Source organism: Peromyscus californicus, unplaced genomic scaffold, assembly GCF_007827085.1.
Source record: "Peromyscus californicus insignis strain IS unplaced genomic scaffold, ASM782708v3 Scaffold_7__1_contigs__length_154581171, whole genome shotgun sequence".
Lineage (NCBI taxonomy): Eukaryota > Metazoa > Chordata > Mammalia > Rodentia > Cricetidae > Peromyscus > Peromyscus californicus.
The window spans coordinates 127778894-127793384 of record NW_026294595.1 but is presented as its reverse complement, the minus strand read 5'-3'; the positions used below and the strand labels follow the sequence as shown (position 1 = coordinate 127793384).

General features: G+C 48.5%; 1 protein-coding gene across 1 annotated transcript in view; it reads right to left on the bottom strand.

Moving 5' to 3' along the window:
- Positions 1 to 10456, bottom strand: part of Efcab8 (EF-hand calcium binding domain 8) — a 73946-nt gene extending 63490 nt beyond the window's left edge. Inside the window, exons 1-4 of the mRNA XM_052723714.1 lie at positions 10223 to 10456; positions 9479 to 9668; positions 5141 to 5256; positions 3178 to 3281 (exon numbers count right to left, since the gene is read on the bottom strand). Of these exons, the coding sequence (XP_052579674.1) occupies positions 3178 to 3281; positions 5141 to 5256; positions 9479 to 9668; positions 10223 to 10456 (644 nt within the window). The remainder of the gene's footprint in view (positions 1 to 3177; positions 3282 to 5140; positions 5257 to 9478; positions 9669 to 10222) is intronic.
- Positions 10457 to 14491: the final 4035 nt, after the last annotated feature.

Below are 14491 nucleotides of genomic sequence, written 5' to 3'. Positions count from 1 at the left end.
GCTTGTGACAGAAACCTGAGAAATGACACTTTTTAACCATTGCTCTCAATGGTTAAAGGAGAAGGAAGAGGAAAGTAGAACAAGAAAAAAGTCGATCAAGGGGTATCAAGGAGTTGGGCCCGGTGCACCCGACTCCTCAGGGCCAGGACACCGAGCACAGCAGACAGTTCCTGGGCAGGCCTGGCCCTGCAGGCTCCAACCCCACAGCCTTCCCAGCAAGCCTCCATGCTCCCTGCCAGTGGCTGCTTTCCTGCTCCAGTGTCAACCAAGCCAGCTCTCTGGCTGTTAAGGCTCACACTCCCCCATGTCATCTACCCATCTTGGATCGTGGTAGGTTGAGACAGATTACACACTTACAGGGAGCTGCATCCCACCCAGTCCCAGAAGAGATAGAACTTAAAGTCGAATGCTTTCATCCCTCCTCCAGAGCCTTTCCCAAAGCTTGAAAGCAGGTATGAGCTGACCTGAGGCTTAGGGGGAATCCACATGCAGTTCCACAGAGGAGCTGGGCACATGTGTCTAGCTTGCTGTAGGTCTCCCTGCCTCCTGCCATCAGCTTACTTCTCAGTACTGAAGGTGACCAATATTCCCAGCTGTCTCTCTCTCCATCACTTCAACTCTGACCTTTCTATCGGGACCAAAGACTGTCGGGAATAGAGACATGAGGCCTGAAGCTAACACAGCCCTGGGAATAGCATCTTGGGGAGGTCCATTTCCTCATCAATATAGTGACTGCACCTCTCCCTTTCTGGAAAGTGAAGGGATCAAAGAGGGTGGTGCGTTGGGTGTGTGCTCAGCCCAGACTCAGTAATGGTGAGCCGACTTTTAAGAGTCACCCTCTCATAAAATTAACTAAACATTGCTTGGCTATTCTGGTTACTTTCTCCATCAGATTGGAGATTCCTCTGGGATTGTAAGTTGTGGAAATAAATTAGAGCAAATAAGGGAAAAACTTCCTGAGAATTTTGTGTCCCAGATTTTAAACATTCTTGAGATCTGAAGAAACAGAAAGACCAAGCCAAGTGTTCATGACAAAATTACAGCTATAAAATCTCTCATTATTCATATTTAATTGGCTACTCCTCAATTAACTCACAACCATATTTTTTTTTACAAGCTACTCTTCTATGATCTCCATTAAACTGCCCTCTCAACTAAAGCTCCAGGCTGCCTGAGGCAAAGACAACCTCTAGATCTTGCTCTTCCACAGCCTGCCTGGGTGTGGCTCTCTGAGGACAGGCCCACCTACAGCCTACTCTCACCAGATCACAAATGGGGCTCACCAAACTGTGCTCCACAGGAGCTAGCACCCTGTCCACACAACCCTGGCTGCTGGTGCTCCAACCCAGGGTGGCTCCAGGAAAGGAAAAAGGGTCCAAAGGCAGCCCAACTCAAGAGCCCTGGTGGCAGAGGGGCCATGCACTAAGCCAGTGGTTCCCAACCTGTGGGTTGCGGCTCCTCTAGGGGTCAAATGATCCTTTCAGAGGGGTCACATATCAGATATCCTGCGTATCAGATATTTATATTATGATTCATAACAGTGGCAAAATTACAGTTATGAAGTAACAACAAAAATAATTTTATGCAGGCAGTGGTGGCGCACACCTTAATCCCAGCACTCGGGAGTTCGAGGCCAGCCTGGGCTACAAAGTGAGATCCAGGAAAGGCGCAAAGCTACACAGAGAAACCCTGTCTCGAATAACCAAAATAAATAAATAAATAAATTATGGTTGGGGGGCACCCCAACATGAGGAATTATATTAAAGGGTCACAATATTAGGAAGGTTGAGAACCACTGCAAGCCAAGAAACTACCCCTTGTCCTTAGGGTGCTAGAGGGAGAAACACCGATAGGAGAGACAGGGCCACAGCATGGAAAGGAAGAGGTTGATGAAATTTGAGACACGCCATTCCAAAGCATGGAATATTGAATATTTTCAGCTGAAGGTATTGGAGAAGCAGTTTGTTTCCTTCATAAGATCCCAGATGGAAGCAATCTTATCATTTTTTTCCCCTGAAACAGGGTGTCCTGTATACTAGGCTGATCTCCAACTCATCATGTAGCTGAAGGGGACCCTGAACTTAGGCTCCTCCTGCCTCTACCACCTGAGTCCTGGGATTACAGGTATGCCCCACCACTCACAGCTACAACCTTACTTCTGAAAAGCCACGAACACAGAGAGGAATGGGGATAGACAGGCTGGCTAAGTCTCCTCTGGTTATTACACAGACCTGAGGCACTGGGGATTTAGATCAGTTGAAGGAGTGCTCAGCTAGTATGCATGAAGCCCTGGATTTCCTCCCCAGCACTACATGAAACTGGATGCATACCTATAATCCAAGCCCTCAGGAAGCAGAGGTAGGGGGATCAAAAGTTTGAGCTACATGTCGAGTTGGAGGCCAGACTGGGATACATGAGGACCATCTCAAATATCAAATAAGCAATTTCCCCCTAACTTCCCACTCTTCCTCAAACACTTGGTACTTATAGCTTCTAGCACTTTCGCTTCCCTAGGAAGGTTCCCATGAACATGTAAAACGTGTATTAAATAAGTCTGTGTGATCTTCTCTTGTGGGTCATCTGCTACAGAATCCCTCCAAGGCCAACCTCCAGGGAACACCATGTGGGAGGGGCCACAAGCCGAGTGAGCAGCAGGTCGGGCAGAGCCAAGCCAGGGCCACTAAGTTCTAACCACCACCCTCTCCTGAGGGTCAAGCAAGGCCTTGCAAGGCCTCCACAGCTTGGCCAGCTTCCTGTCTGTCACCTCACAGGAGAATCCCAGCTGCACATAGCTAAGCCATCTGTGCCTCTGAGGGTGAAACTGCCAGACCCGCTCAGCACTAGCCGTACAGAGAAACAAGAGACTGCAGTGTGCAGGAAAAGTGGGGAACAGAACGTAGAACAGCCCCATCACTTTCTGGCTGTCAGCCTGGGCAAGCCATCAGGCTGGCCTCTCGGAGCCTTGGCTTCCTCGTCTGTGAAAAGGGGACAAGCCACCTACCTTTGTCATCATGACCACCTCCAGACTGTGAAGGACAAGCTGAAAGGAGAAGAGGCCACCCAGCACCTTGGTTGGGCCAGCAGAGTGACTGACTCATGGACTGAGGAGGGGGCTCCCTGCAGGATTGGTGCCAGAACTTTTCCATCATACCCCAGCTGCAGGGAAGAGGCTCTTACAGGGAGATGACGGTCATGGGGAGGTGGAAGCGCAGGCGGTACTGGCTCTTCCTCATCTCCTCCTTGCCCTGGAACTCGCGCATCATATAATCCACATACTTTTGCTGTCTCAGAAAGACAAAGCAAGGGAAAGAAGGCATTGGCAGTGGTCTTAATGTTTGCCTTTAGGGACCCAAGCCTGGCATACAGTATCTTCCCTCGTCTCTCTACAGCCCCCTCCAAGTGGCTCTGAAGGCTGTCTGCTGTGGGATGGTCTGTATGTCAAATGTGTTGCTGATTGGTCAATAAATAAATCACTGATTGGCCCGTGGCCAGGCAGGAAGTATAGGCGGGACAAGGAGGAGAATAGAGCTGGGAAGTGGAAGGCTGAGTCAGAGAGACACTGCCAGCCGCCATGATGACAAGCCGCATGTGAAGTACCGGTAAGCCACAAGCCACGTGGCAAGGTATAGATTAGTAGAAATGGATTAATTTAAGCTGTAAGAACAGTTAGCAAGAAGCCTGCCACGGCCATACAGTTTGAAACCAATATAAGTCTCTGTGTTTACTTGGTCAGGTCTGAGCGGTTGTAGGACTGGCGGGTGGCAGAGATTTATCCTGACTGTGGGCCAGGCAGGAAAACTCTAGCTACAGCTGTCCTTTGAGAATTCACCAGCAAAGTAGCCAAGCAACAGGGCTGAGCTTGAATCTCAAATGTGACGGGCATGGTGCCTAACACTGAGCACCCCTCGGCACAGTCACACCACCTGGCTGCCCATGGAAAGCTTTTGGTCACCTCTGCTTCACACAGAGGATAATCCAATTGAGGTACTATGTCTAATTTGTCCAAGTCCATGACCAAGTTAACAGTAGGAAGGGTCCACAGCTGTATGGGTACACCTACCCTACAAATATCTGCAACTCTGGGTTCCAGTGACCGGCCTCACTAAAACATGGCCCAGATCCAAACATATGAAGCTATAATAAGAAATAGGAACCAGAGATGGTGACACCTCTTAGTCCCAGCTACTCAGAAGGCTGACACAGAAGGATCACCTGAGCCCAAGAGTTCAAAACCAATGTGAACAACAGAGAACCCATCTCAATGAGAAAGGGAGGGAGGAAAGAAGGGATAGAGGAAGGGGAAAGGAGGATGAACTCAGTGGTAGAATGCTTGCCTAGCATGCACAAGGCCCTGAGTTCAACCCTTAGCACCACACAAAAGAAGAGGTGGCAAGAATCATCATGTAGATAGACAGAGAATGCTGGGAACATTATCCCCAAACCATGAGGAGGGGTTCATAGGCAGTTACCCCGCAGACCTTTGAGGTACACTCCTCAGGTCTGAACATGGGCTCTGCTGGTAGCCAGCTCTGGGACACTGAAACCCAGTTTCTAATGGCTCTGAGCCTCAAGTTTCCTAGCGTCTACCCTTCTGTATCCTGTGAGATTTCAACAGAGGACTGCACCAAGTGCTGAGCATGGTGCCTCATCGTCATCTCCGGCAAGGCTCTGCACATCTCTGTAGGCTTAATGCCATGTGTACTGTCCACTGTTGCATCTTTAAAGTCAACGTCATTACTACACTACGAAGACCTGACAGTTTCGGATCCAACAGCCATGGGCTTGCCTGTCCCTGAGTGACAAAAAAGAGCCATAATACCAGCATGGTACGGATGAAGATCCCCTACGTTGGGAGGGAATGACTCTGAAGTACAGGCAAGCTAGCTGTACCTCAGGTGTGAATGCATGATGAGAAGGTCTCAATATGGGAGCCAATGAGCCCACCTCACAGAAGTCTCAAGGGAGACGCCTCAGAGGCACCAAACTTTCCCCCGCCTAGCAAGTGCCCCAACTGGTACCCGAGTCCATTTGGACTTTCTGATACTCGCTGCTTCCCATCATCAAGCCTCTGCTTGCTCCACTGAGGGGTCCAGCTTCTAGCCTATCCTAGCTTCCTGTGGCAGCAGGGCACCTTCCTTACCCAGGAGACATAGCCATTGCAGTCTGAGTCCACCTTCAAGAACAGAACCTCCAGCATCTCCTCCGACATGTTTATCATCTTCTTCATGATCCCGATGAAAGCCTTCTTGTTCACGGCTTCAAGGGAAAAACAGCTGTGCTTAGTCAAAAGTCGCTTGGCCCACACAGGCCGCAGGCCGCAGGCACTGCTCCAGACACTCTCTCTGCTACCTGCCTGTAATTGTCAGTTGGACCCCTTCAAGGGAGGCAGATGGGAGAACTCCAGCCAGAGGTGTGGTGCCTTAGAAGGCATTCCCCTCCTCTTCCCCTCACAACAGTCATGAGCTTGGCCCGGTTTACCCTTCCCTCAAGGCCCCAGCATCCACCTTAGCATGGGCTGGCTGATTCCTAATGCTTCTGCAATCACCCAATTATCTCACCGGCCCACACTCAGTCATTCCTCGTGAACACCTGCCACACAGCAGGAGGGAGGGTGGCCTGAGGTTCTCCAAAACCAGGTCCCACTTCTGATTAAGGAATACAGACTATAGCAACAACTCTCCACAGACCAAAGGCAGTAACCTCTGGTGCAGGTGATAAGCAACAACCTCTGCCGGGGAGAGAGGTATAAACAGCCACACTGGGAGAGAGATACAGAGCAGTTCTGTGCTGTGGGTCCCAACCTAGGGCCTCACACACGTCGGCAAGTGCTCTACCACTGAGCTGTTCCACAGTACATTCAATACATCTTTTTTTTTTTTCAATACATCTTTTAAAAGCAATTTATAAAAACAAAAACTTTTAGTCAGCTATGGTGGTGTATGCCTGTAATTCCAGCATGGGGCGGGGTAGCCTGGGCTACACAGCAAGTTCAAGGCCAGCCTGGGCTACATGAGATCCTGTTTCAGAAAGACATAATAATAACAACACACTCTGCCTAGAGGGGTAGATGGTGAAGAAAGGAGGAAGGCTAGACAAGCATGAAATACTTTCTCCCTGAGCTGGGTTCAAGTTTGCAAAGGTGTCAATTGGCCCTAATTTTTTTAATGTAATTATTGCCTTCAAAAATCACTTCTAAAATCCCTTCAAATACTGGAACCCTTGTCAAGGCTTGAAGGCCACACAGTATCTGGCTCCATTCAACAAGAATATCTTCCAGCACGTCCTCCAGACTCTGCTCCAGCCATAAGCACCTCTCTATGCCCACCACAGGGCCTTTCACAGCCTGGATGGCCCTCCCTGCATTTCAGGCCATTCTTTCTGCAAGGATGCCTTTCTTCCTAAGGACCATCTGAGGAGGCTGCCATCCCCACTGCCTGGCATTCTTAGCTGTCTGACACATGCACTGTCTCCCACTCTGCCATGACCTCTAGAAGTACCCAAGAGCCCTCTGTCACGTGGTTCTGGGCACTCCACAAACACTAGTGCCTGAGTGTTTCTGTGACACTGAGAAGTGACCAGTAGGTTGGTAGTGACAGACAGGAACCTCAGCATCTGGCCCCAGAGCTCATGGTCTTCACACCACCCTGCCCTATTCATAAGCAACAGCCCAGTGCTGCTGCAGCCATTGTCCCTGTCATTGGACTGACCGTCAAACAAAAGCCTAAGCAATGTGTGCTTGCTTGAAGAGATGCCCATCTTAAGTATGCAAAGCTGGGGCCAAGTGCTTACATATTGCAAGTAGTGCCCCATGGTCTGTCTGGGCTAGGATGGTGACAATGGCAGTTTATGAGCACTGCAGGGAAACAGGTAAAGCAGAACTGCCTCTGCACTTGCAAATCCTCAGGAGAAAGAAGGGGGGTCTCTTCAGAGCCATGGGCCTCCCACACTGCAAGAACTCCCTGGCTTGGAGGACACGTGGTAAACAGAAAGTACTGATGTGACCTTGCTCATCCCGCCACCAGGGCTGGCATCCAGGTGCCTAGGAAATGGCACGCCATCCATGTTCTCAAGAGCCTTGCTGAAGGTGTCCAAAGAGAAAAACCAGCCTGATTTCCTAACCTTCCATCAATGTGGAGGGAATTTTCCTTCCCCCAAACTAACAGCATGGCCAGATGTTTAAAAATAAAAAAGCTCAGGCTGGGAAGTCAGTTCAGGGGTGAAGCACTTGCAAGTATGAGTATATGAGTTCAATCCCAGGAGTCTACATGCAAAGCCAGACACGGCAGCATATGTCTGTAACCCCAGTCCTGGGTGGGGCAAAGACTGCTGGATCCTGGGGGCTGGCTGTCCACCAGCTGTGCCAAAACAACAAGCCTCAGATCTGGTGGAGAGACTGTGTCTCAAATAAGGTGAAAAGCAATAGAAGAAGATATTCTAATGTCAACTTCCAGCCTCCATATGTGCTCGATCGATCTATCTATCTATCTATCTATCTATCTATCTATCTATCTATCTCTCCAAACAGCATATGTGGCTGTGAAACTCAAATGAACAGGAAAGTAAGTGGGCCCAGCACTAGTATCCACAGTCAGCTCTGAAGATGCCTTTACTCCTATTTGACTTTCAGGAGTATCATTCCAAAGGGCAGAAATCAGGTTGCCAGAAGGAGAAAGGTCTGGTATGCAGAGGGTATCCCCCAAGACACCCTTTATAGCCCACGGAATGTAAATAAGCCAATCAGAGAGATGGCTCCAGTCACAGAACACTTGGATCCATTAGTAAGCCTTGCCTAGGAGGCTCCAGGGCACCATACCACGTCCCTCAGATATTAAAATAATGTGAAGAAGGGTCTATAATAACACACACAATCCCCAGCTTAGGGCTCTTCCACTTTACAGTGGTGTAAATGCAAACCCATTTAATTGCTATTTCATGCTTTCATGAGATATCTCACACTTTATTTAAAAATGTGCATTGCCGAGCAGTGGTGGCACACGCCTTTAATCCCAGCGCTCGGGAGGCAGAGCCAGGCGGATCTCTGTGAGTTCGAGGCCAGCCTGGTCTACAGAGTAAGTTCCAGGAAAGGTGCAAAGCTACACAGAGAAACCCTGTCTTGAAAAAAAAAATGTGCATTGTGTTAGCTGATTTTACCCAACCTGAGGCTAAGTATGTGTTCTGAATACATCTAGGATCTAGGATCTAGGTAAGGAAGGCTAAACTAGTGTTTGGTCGGTCAGGTGTGAAATGCTTCCTCAGCTCAGAATATTTTCTACTTCACATTAGTATCTGAAGAGTAAGATTAGAGATAGTTACAGAGGCCCCCAGGATGGGTGGGCCTTGTGTTCACACCCTCCTGAGGCCCTTCACATGCTTTTAGATTGTGACACCTGTGAGTGTTGCTCTACCTTCGGCTGAAGCCTTGCCAGCTACCATGTTGGAGAATCTCACATGGCCGGGCACTGTGGGGTAGTTTCTGGGAGCTAAAGGCAACCTCCTTGCAACAGTCAGAAAGAAATGAAAGGCCGCCATACCACAGCTGCAAGGATCTGAGTTCTGGAACAACATATATGAGCTTAGATGTAAGTACTTCCCAAGTCCAACCCCAGATGAGACACCATTGTAGTTAATTTTTTTCTTTACTCTTTTGGGGGGCCCACCACCCAGCTCCCAAATAAGTTATACCCGGAGTCTTATTATTAGTTATAAATGCCCTGCCTTAGCTTGGCTTATTTCTTGCCAGCTTTTCTTAACTTAAAATTATCCCATCTACCTTTTGCCTCTGGGCTTTTTCCTTTTCTTATTTCTGTAATCTTACTTTCACTCTTACTCCGTGGCTGGCTGTGTAGCTGGGTGGCTGGCCCCTGATGTCCTCCTCCTTCTCTGGCTACTTCTTCCTTCCTCTCAAATTTCTTCCTCTATTTATTCTCTCTGTCTGCCAGCCCTGCCTATCCTTTCTCCTGCCTTGCTACTAGCCATTCAGTTCTTTATTAGACCATGAGTTATTTTAGTAACACAGCTTCACAGAGTTAAACAAATGCAACATAAATAAAAGTAACACACCTTAAAATAACATTCTACAACACACCACAGCCCAGTTGACTACAGAACTGCAGCTTTTTGGGGTCCTGAGCAGGAAGGCAGCTCAGCCCTGTCCTTGCTCCAGACCCATGGAAACTATGAGATCATGAGCACAAGTTGGGTTAAGCCACTAAGACCATGGGGCTGCTGTCATATAGCAACTGATAGCAAACCACAGACTGAAATGCTTAGAGGGAAACACCAAAATGCAGCAGCATAGACTTGGGTATCTGGGCTAGCGGGATTTTAAAAACCTCTTAGATCCCAAAGAGCCTTCAATAGCCTTGCACTACTTAGCCAGAGCTATACTGGACACCAGACATAAAAATGCTGACCAGGTCTGAGCCCTCTACACACCCCAGATACCAGGTCCTGGGCAGGAGTCACAGTATGGCTGTACCTCCAGTCTCATCTGTCTCCTTCTCAAACAACTTCTGGAGTCTGGCCAGGTGCACCTCAGTAAACTGCTGAGTCCTTTGATGGAGGTCGCTGTTCTGGCTAAGAGTGCTTGTCAGTGCCACGTAGTCAGAAGTCTCCTTGTCCTGGAAACCATCTGCAAGAGGTATCTGAGACAAATATGACCACAAGAACTAGGCACTAAGACAGTTCTCTGAGACAAATGTTTGTTGGCACCTCTTATTGACAAGGTGAATCTCTGTGAATGTTGCTCATTGATGAAAGCAGTAAGGCTTCCTTACTCTTTCTTTCTTTTTTTTTTCTTTTTCTTTTTTTTTTGAGACAGGGTTTCTCCGATCTCGCCCTTCGAACTCACAGACATCCACCTGCTTCTGCCTCCTGAGTACTGGGATTAAAGGCATGTGCCACCGACGCCCAGCTCCTTACTCTTTCTTACATATTTTAATCCTATGAAGGCAAAGAAAAGTCTAGAGTCTTTCTTGTGATGATGAAGAAGTAAACATTGTTCTCCTACATATGTCATGTTTGCGTTAGCAAGGTTAGAGGACACGGGCTCCTTTTTTTTGTATTTGTTTTTGTTTCTTTTTTAACTTTTTGTTTGTTTTGTTTGAGACAGGGTCTCAGCACGTAGCTCGCTTTGACATCCCCCCAAGTGCTAGGACTACAGGAGTATGCCACGCCCCCACCCCCACCCCCAGCTTAGAACTCTAATGGACGTCAGTCCCACCAAAGGGACAAACACGCTTGGACTCCTACGAACGTCCACAAATTCCCTCACCACCTCCACACGCTTACTGAGCACAGGCACAGGGAACAAAGCCGAGACTCCTGCCTCCACAAGCCAAACGGATGACCCTCTTTCCATGCGCCCAAGGCCCTCGGGGACGCCGTACTGCCTACGCCCCTCCCTCTCCTCTTGTGCCTTCCTACTCCTCCTCCTCTCGTTCATTTTTCTCGACATCTGTCCCCCAGTCCCTGTCCCTCCCCAAACCCTGGCTGCCTTTAATGGCAGGCACAAGCACGGTGACCTCCTCCCCAAGACCAGGGTCTGACCTTCCTTTCCAGTCCGTCTCTCAACCCTGATACCAGTCATCTTCCTAGGAGGCAAATATGGTCATGACTTTACCCAGCTCTGACCTACTCCATGGCTGCTGCCTCCACTTGCCATTCCTAAAGCATGGCATTCAGAGCCCTTCACAATCCAGCTTTAACAAGTTTCCTCCTTTGGAGGCACACACCACGTCCCCGGCACACCAACTGCACCCCACCAGTCCAACAAAGCATGTATTCCACTTCTCAGCTTGTGTGCAATGTACAGCACTGCCCACCTACCCCACAGCTTAACCCCCCTCTAAGAGCATTTTCTCCAAGGAGCTTTTTCTTAACATTCAGTGGGAGCCACCACTGCCACCCCTAACATTCCCCCAGCTCTGATCATCTCTACCACTCTGGTGTGTCTCCATCTATACATGTAGACAGCAGGCATGAAAGGAAGCATGTGGCTGCAGAGTCCTAAGATCTGGGTTACAATTACATCTGGCTCTCCCACTTACAAGCTATTTTATCTTGGGCATTTCTCATCATCTCTCTGAGCCACTGATGTCTTCACCTGAGAAATAGAAACCCACAGCACCCAGCCTGCAGGGTCCTGAAGACCTAAATGACACATGAAGCCACATGAAGCCCTAGGAAAATGGCTTTACAATAAATGATGGTTCCTGTCACATATCTCGGAAGGAGATTTAAGAAGATGAGGGCGCCGGGCAGTGGTGGCACACACCTTTAATCCCAGCACTCAGGAGGCAGAGGCAAGTGGATCTCTGTGAGTTCGAGGCCAGCCTGGTCTACAGAGTGAGTTCCAGGAAAGGCCCAAAGCTACACAGAGAAACCCTGTCTCGAAAAACCAAAAGAAGAAGAGAAGAAGAAGAAGAAGAAGAAGAAGAAGAAGAAGAAGAAGAAGAAGAAGAAGAAGAAGAAGAAGAAGGTGTATTTAGCTAACTTAATCGTAATTATCTCTATATTTCCTGGTCCCAGCACTAAACAGATAATGTGATATATATATCTGGCTTGATGATAACTAACACAATCCACCCCACCATTATTGCCACTTTGCTAGACAAAAATTAAGTATAGGCCATGAACAGACTGTAAATTGATACCCTCATGTGTGTGGCATTTGGCCCATGCTGTGCTCGCAAAGAAGAAGCCAAGCTATATGTGTGGACTATGAAAGCACACAGCTGCAATCCCAGGCAGCACCCGGAATGCTGGGGCAGGACTGCCACAGACAGGAGGCCAGCCTGGGCTTCATAATGAAACCCTGTCTCAAATAATAATAAGTACATAAAAATTAAAAAAAAAAATAGAGCTAGGCATAGCTGTGTGTACCTTTAATCAATCCCAGCATTCTGAAGGCAGAGGCAGGCAGATCTCTATGAGTTTGAGGCCAGCCTGGTCTACAGAGTGAGTTCCAGGCCAGCCAGAGATACTTAGTGAGACACTATCTCAAAAATAAAACCAAACCAAACCATAGAGCTGGGGATATAGGTCAGTGTTACACTTGCCTAGCTTACTCCAAGTCCTGGGGGGGTGGGGAGGAGAGGAAGGGAGGGAAGAGGAGCCTACTTGTTAGGCTCACATATGTTATAACTTGTCCCTATAACTATCTGAGTTTACAAGCCTGATGCAGAAGCCAGTGGACTCGTATGCTGGCGACATTTTGGAAGCCAGTGGACTCGTATGCTGGTGACATTTTGGAAGCCAGTGGACTTGTATGCTGGTGACATTTTGGAAGCCAGCGGATTTGTATGCTGACAAGTGACACTTTGTGTGGCTCCCAAATCTCCTCTCCCTTTGTTCACTCTGTTGCTTTCTTACCTTTTGATGCTGAGGGTTCTCTCCTAACGTATCAGAAGACTTTAGTGCTGACCTAAAATGGATAATCACAGTTGCTTTAAAACAAGTCTGCAGAACTGACCTAGCCCTAGTTGTGCAAGAAGTGGAAAAGGCCAAAGGAGATGACGGCTGCCCCTTGTTCAAGACACTCCTAGTGTCTTGTAGTAAGTATTCCATGAGCATGCCCTTTCCCCAGCAGACCTTACCTAAGTTTATGGTAGAGGCTTCCTGATTTGTTGGAAAGGAGCTGATCTGCTGAAGCCATGAGGTTTCTCAGGTTACTTTACTCCTAGCTTAAATACAGGATCTGTAGAATTTGAAGGGGCTTAGCCAGCCATGTGCTTGTCCCAAGAACAATTCAACTGAGGAGAAGGAGATGCAGAGGTAGACACACATCTGAAGTCAAAGACATGACCTTCCACTACATACACCCTCCAAAACCTTCCAGTGGGGCCAGGACCTTCTCCAGTGAGATCAGGTGAGAGCACATGGCTCATCACTCTTCCACGTCAAGGGCATGTTTCCAATGAGAGGTCAGTGCTAGGCTAAGATATTGGGGCACCAGACCAGCAGGGTCCCCAGCCCTGAGGAGAGTGGGGGCGGGGGCATCCTCAGAATAGCCAGCTAGGAAAGAAGAGACTGCTGTACCCAGGGGACTGGACCATAGGGTTCATAGGGGGCATCAGGGAGAGAGAGAAAAGTTTGGAAGAAAATAGTGAGGAGAAAAACAAGAGAATGCAAGCTCACGCGTATCTGGCTTAAGAGACTGAATTCCAGGGATGAAGGGCAGCGGGGAAGGTTCTCAGCACAAGAGGGAAGGCAATGGGGAGGAAAACTGAAGACTGGCCAAGAAGGTCCTCTCTCTCTCCAGTGATGTCTTGACAGCCCACAAGGGAGGACCAGGGGCAGAGAAGAGACAAGGGGGAGGGCTAGAAGCCAAGAACCAGGGTAACCAAGGAAAATAGCAGAAGCTTCTCCAGAAAAAGGAGCAGGGCGGGGGGAGGGGGAAGGGTGTATGAACCACTCAGCTAGAAATAAACTCCTATATCTGGAGATTGGGGGACTGATAAGCTTAAAGCATAGATACATTCAGGGGATGGAAAAGAAAAACACAAAAGACAACTAGGATGTGGTACTGGGAGAGAGAAAAAAATACCTGCAAAAGTGTATTTATTTATAAGTACATTTCTGTTAAATGTATGAATGTGTGTGTTGATGCATGCATTAAAAAAAAAAGGCCTAGTAGGGCTGGAGAGATGGCTCAGCAGGTAAAAGCCCTGACTGCTCCTGCAGAGGACCCAAGTTCAATTCCTAGTATCCAACATGGCAACTCACAACTGTCTGCAACTACAATTCTAAAGGATCTAATGCCATCCTCTGACTCCTTGGACACTGCACACACATGGTGCACAGACATGGATGCAGATAAAACACTCATAGACGTAAAATAAAAATAAATTTTTAAAAAATAAAAAAAGCCTAGGAAAATATGCCTTAAGTTTAATGGCAATTATTTGTGGCAGATGAGATAGTGGGGGTGAGGCTCATTCCTCTAACACACACACACACACACACACACACACACACACACAGGGACAGAGAGAGAGGAAATGATTTTTTTCAGGCTAGGACAAACAACTGCCTCCTCCTAACAGAACAAAAGGGAGAAAGTGGCCCCTACACCCTTGGTCATCATCATCTGCCCTCCCTCCCACTGCACGGAGCCCCGCTTCCCCACAAAGTACCTTGGGGAGGCGAATGCTGACAGAACCAGATGGTAGAGAATGAGTATTTGGTACTGGCAGCAGTAGAGTGGCTGGTGTCTAAGCATGAACACTGAAGGAAAAACAACACAAATGTCCAGAAGTAGTTTGTGAGCAAAAGGGGAGGGGGGGAGGACGTCACGAATTTGGGGAGGTGAAGGAGAAGGGGCCAGGCTAGCTCCCACTGGATGAAGGGAAACAGCGCAGCAGAGATAGGAGAGTGCCCCAGCATGCCTTGGGTAGCTGTCCTGGGAAATAGGGTGGTGGGTAATGTCTGTCGGGATCTGTCACTGCACTGGGTTCCAGATCCCCAGTGAAGGCAAGACGGAGGAGCCCCA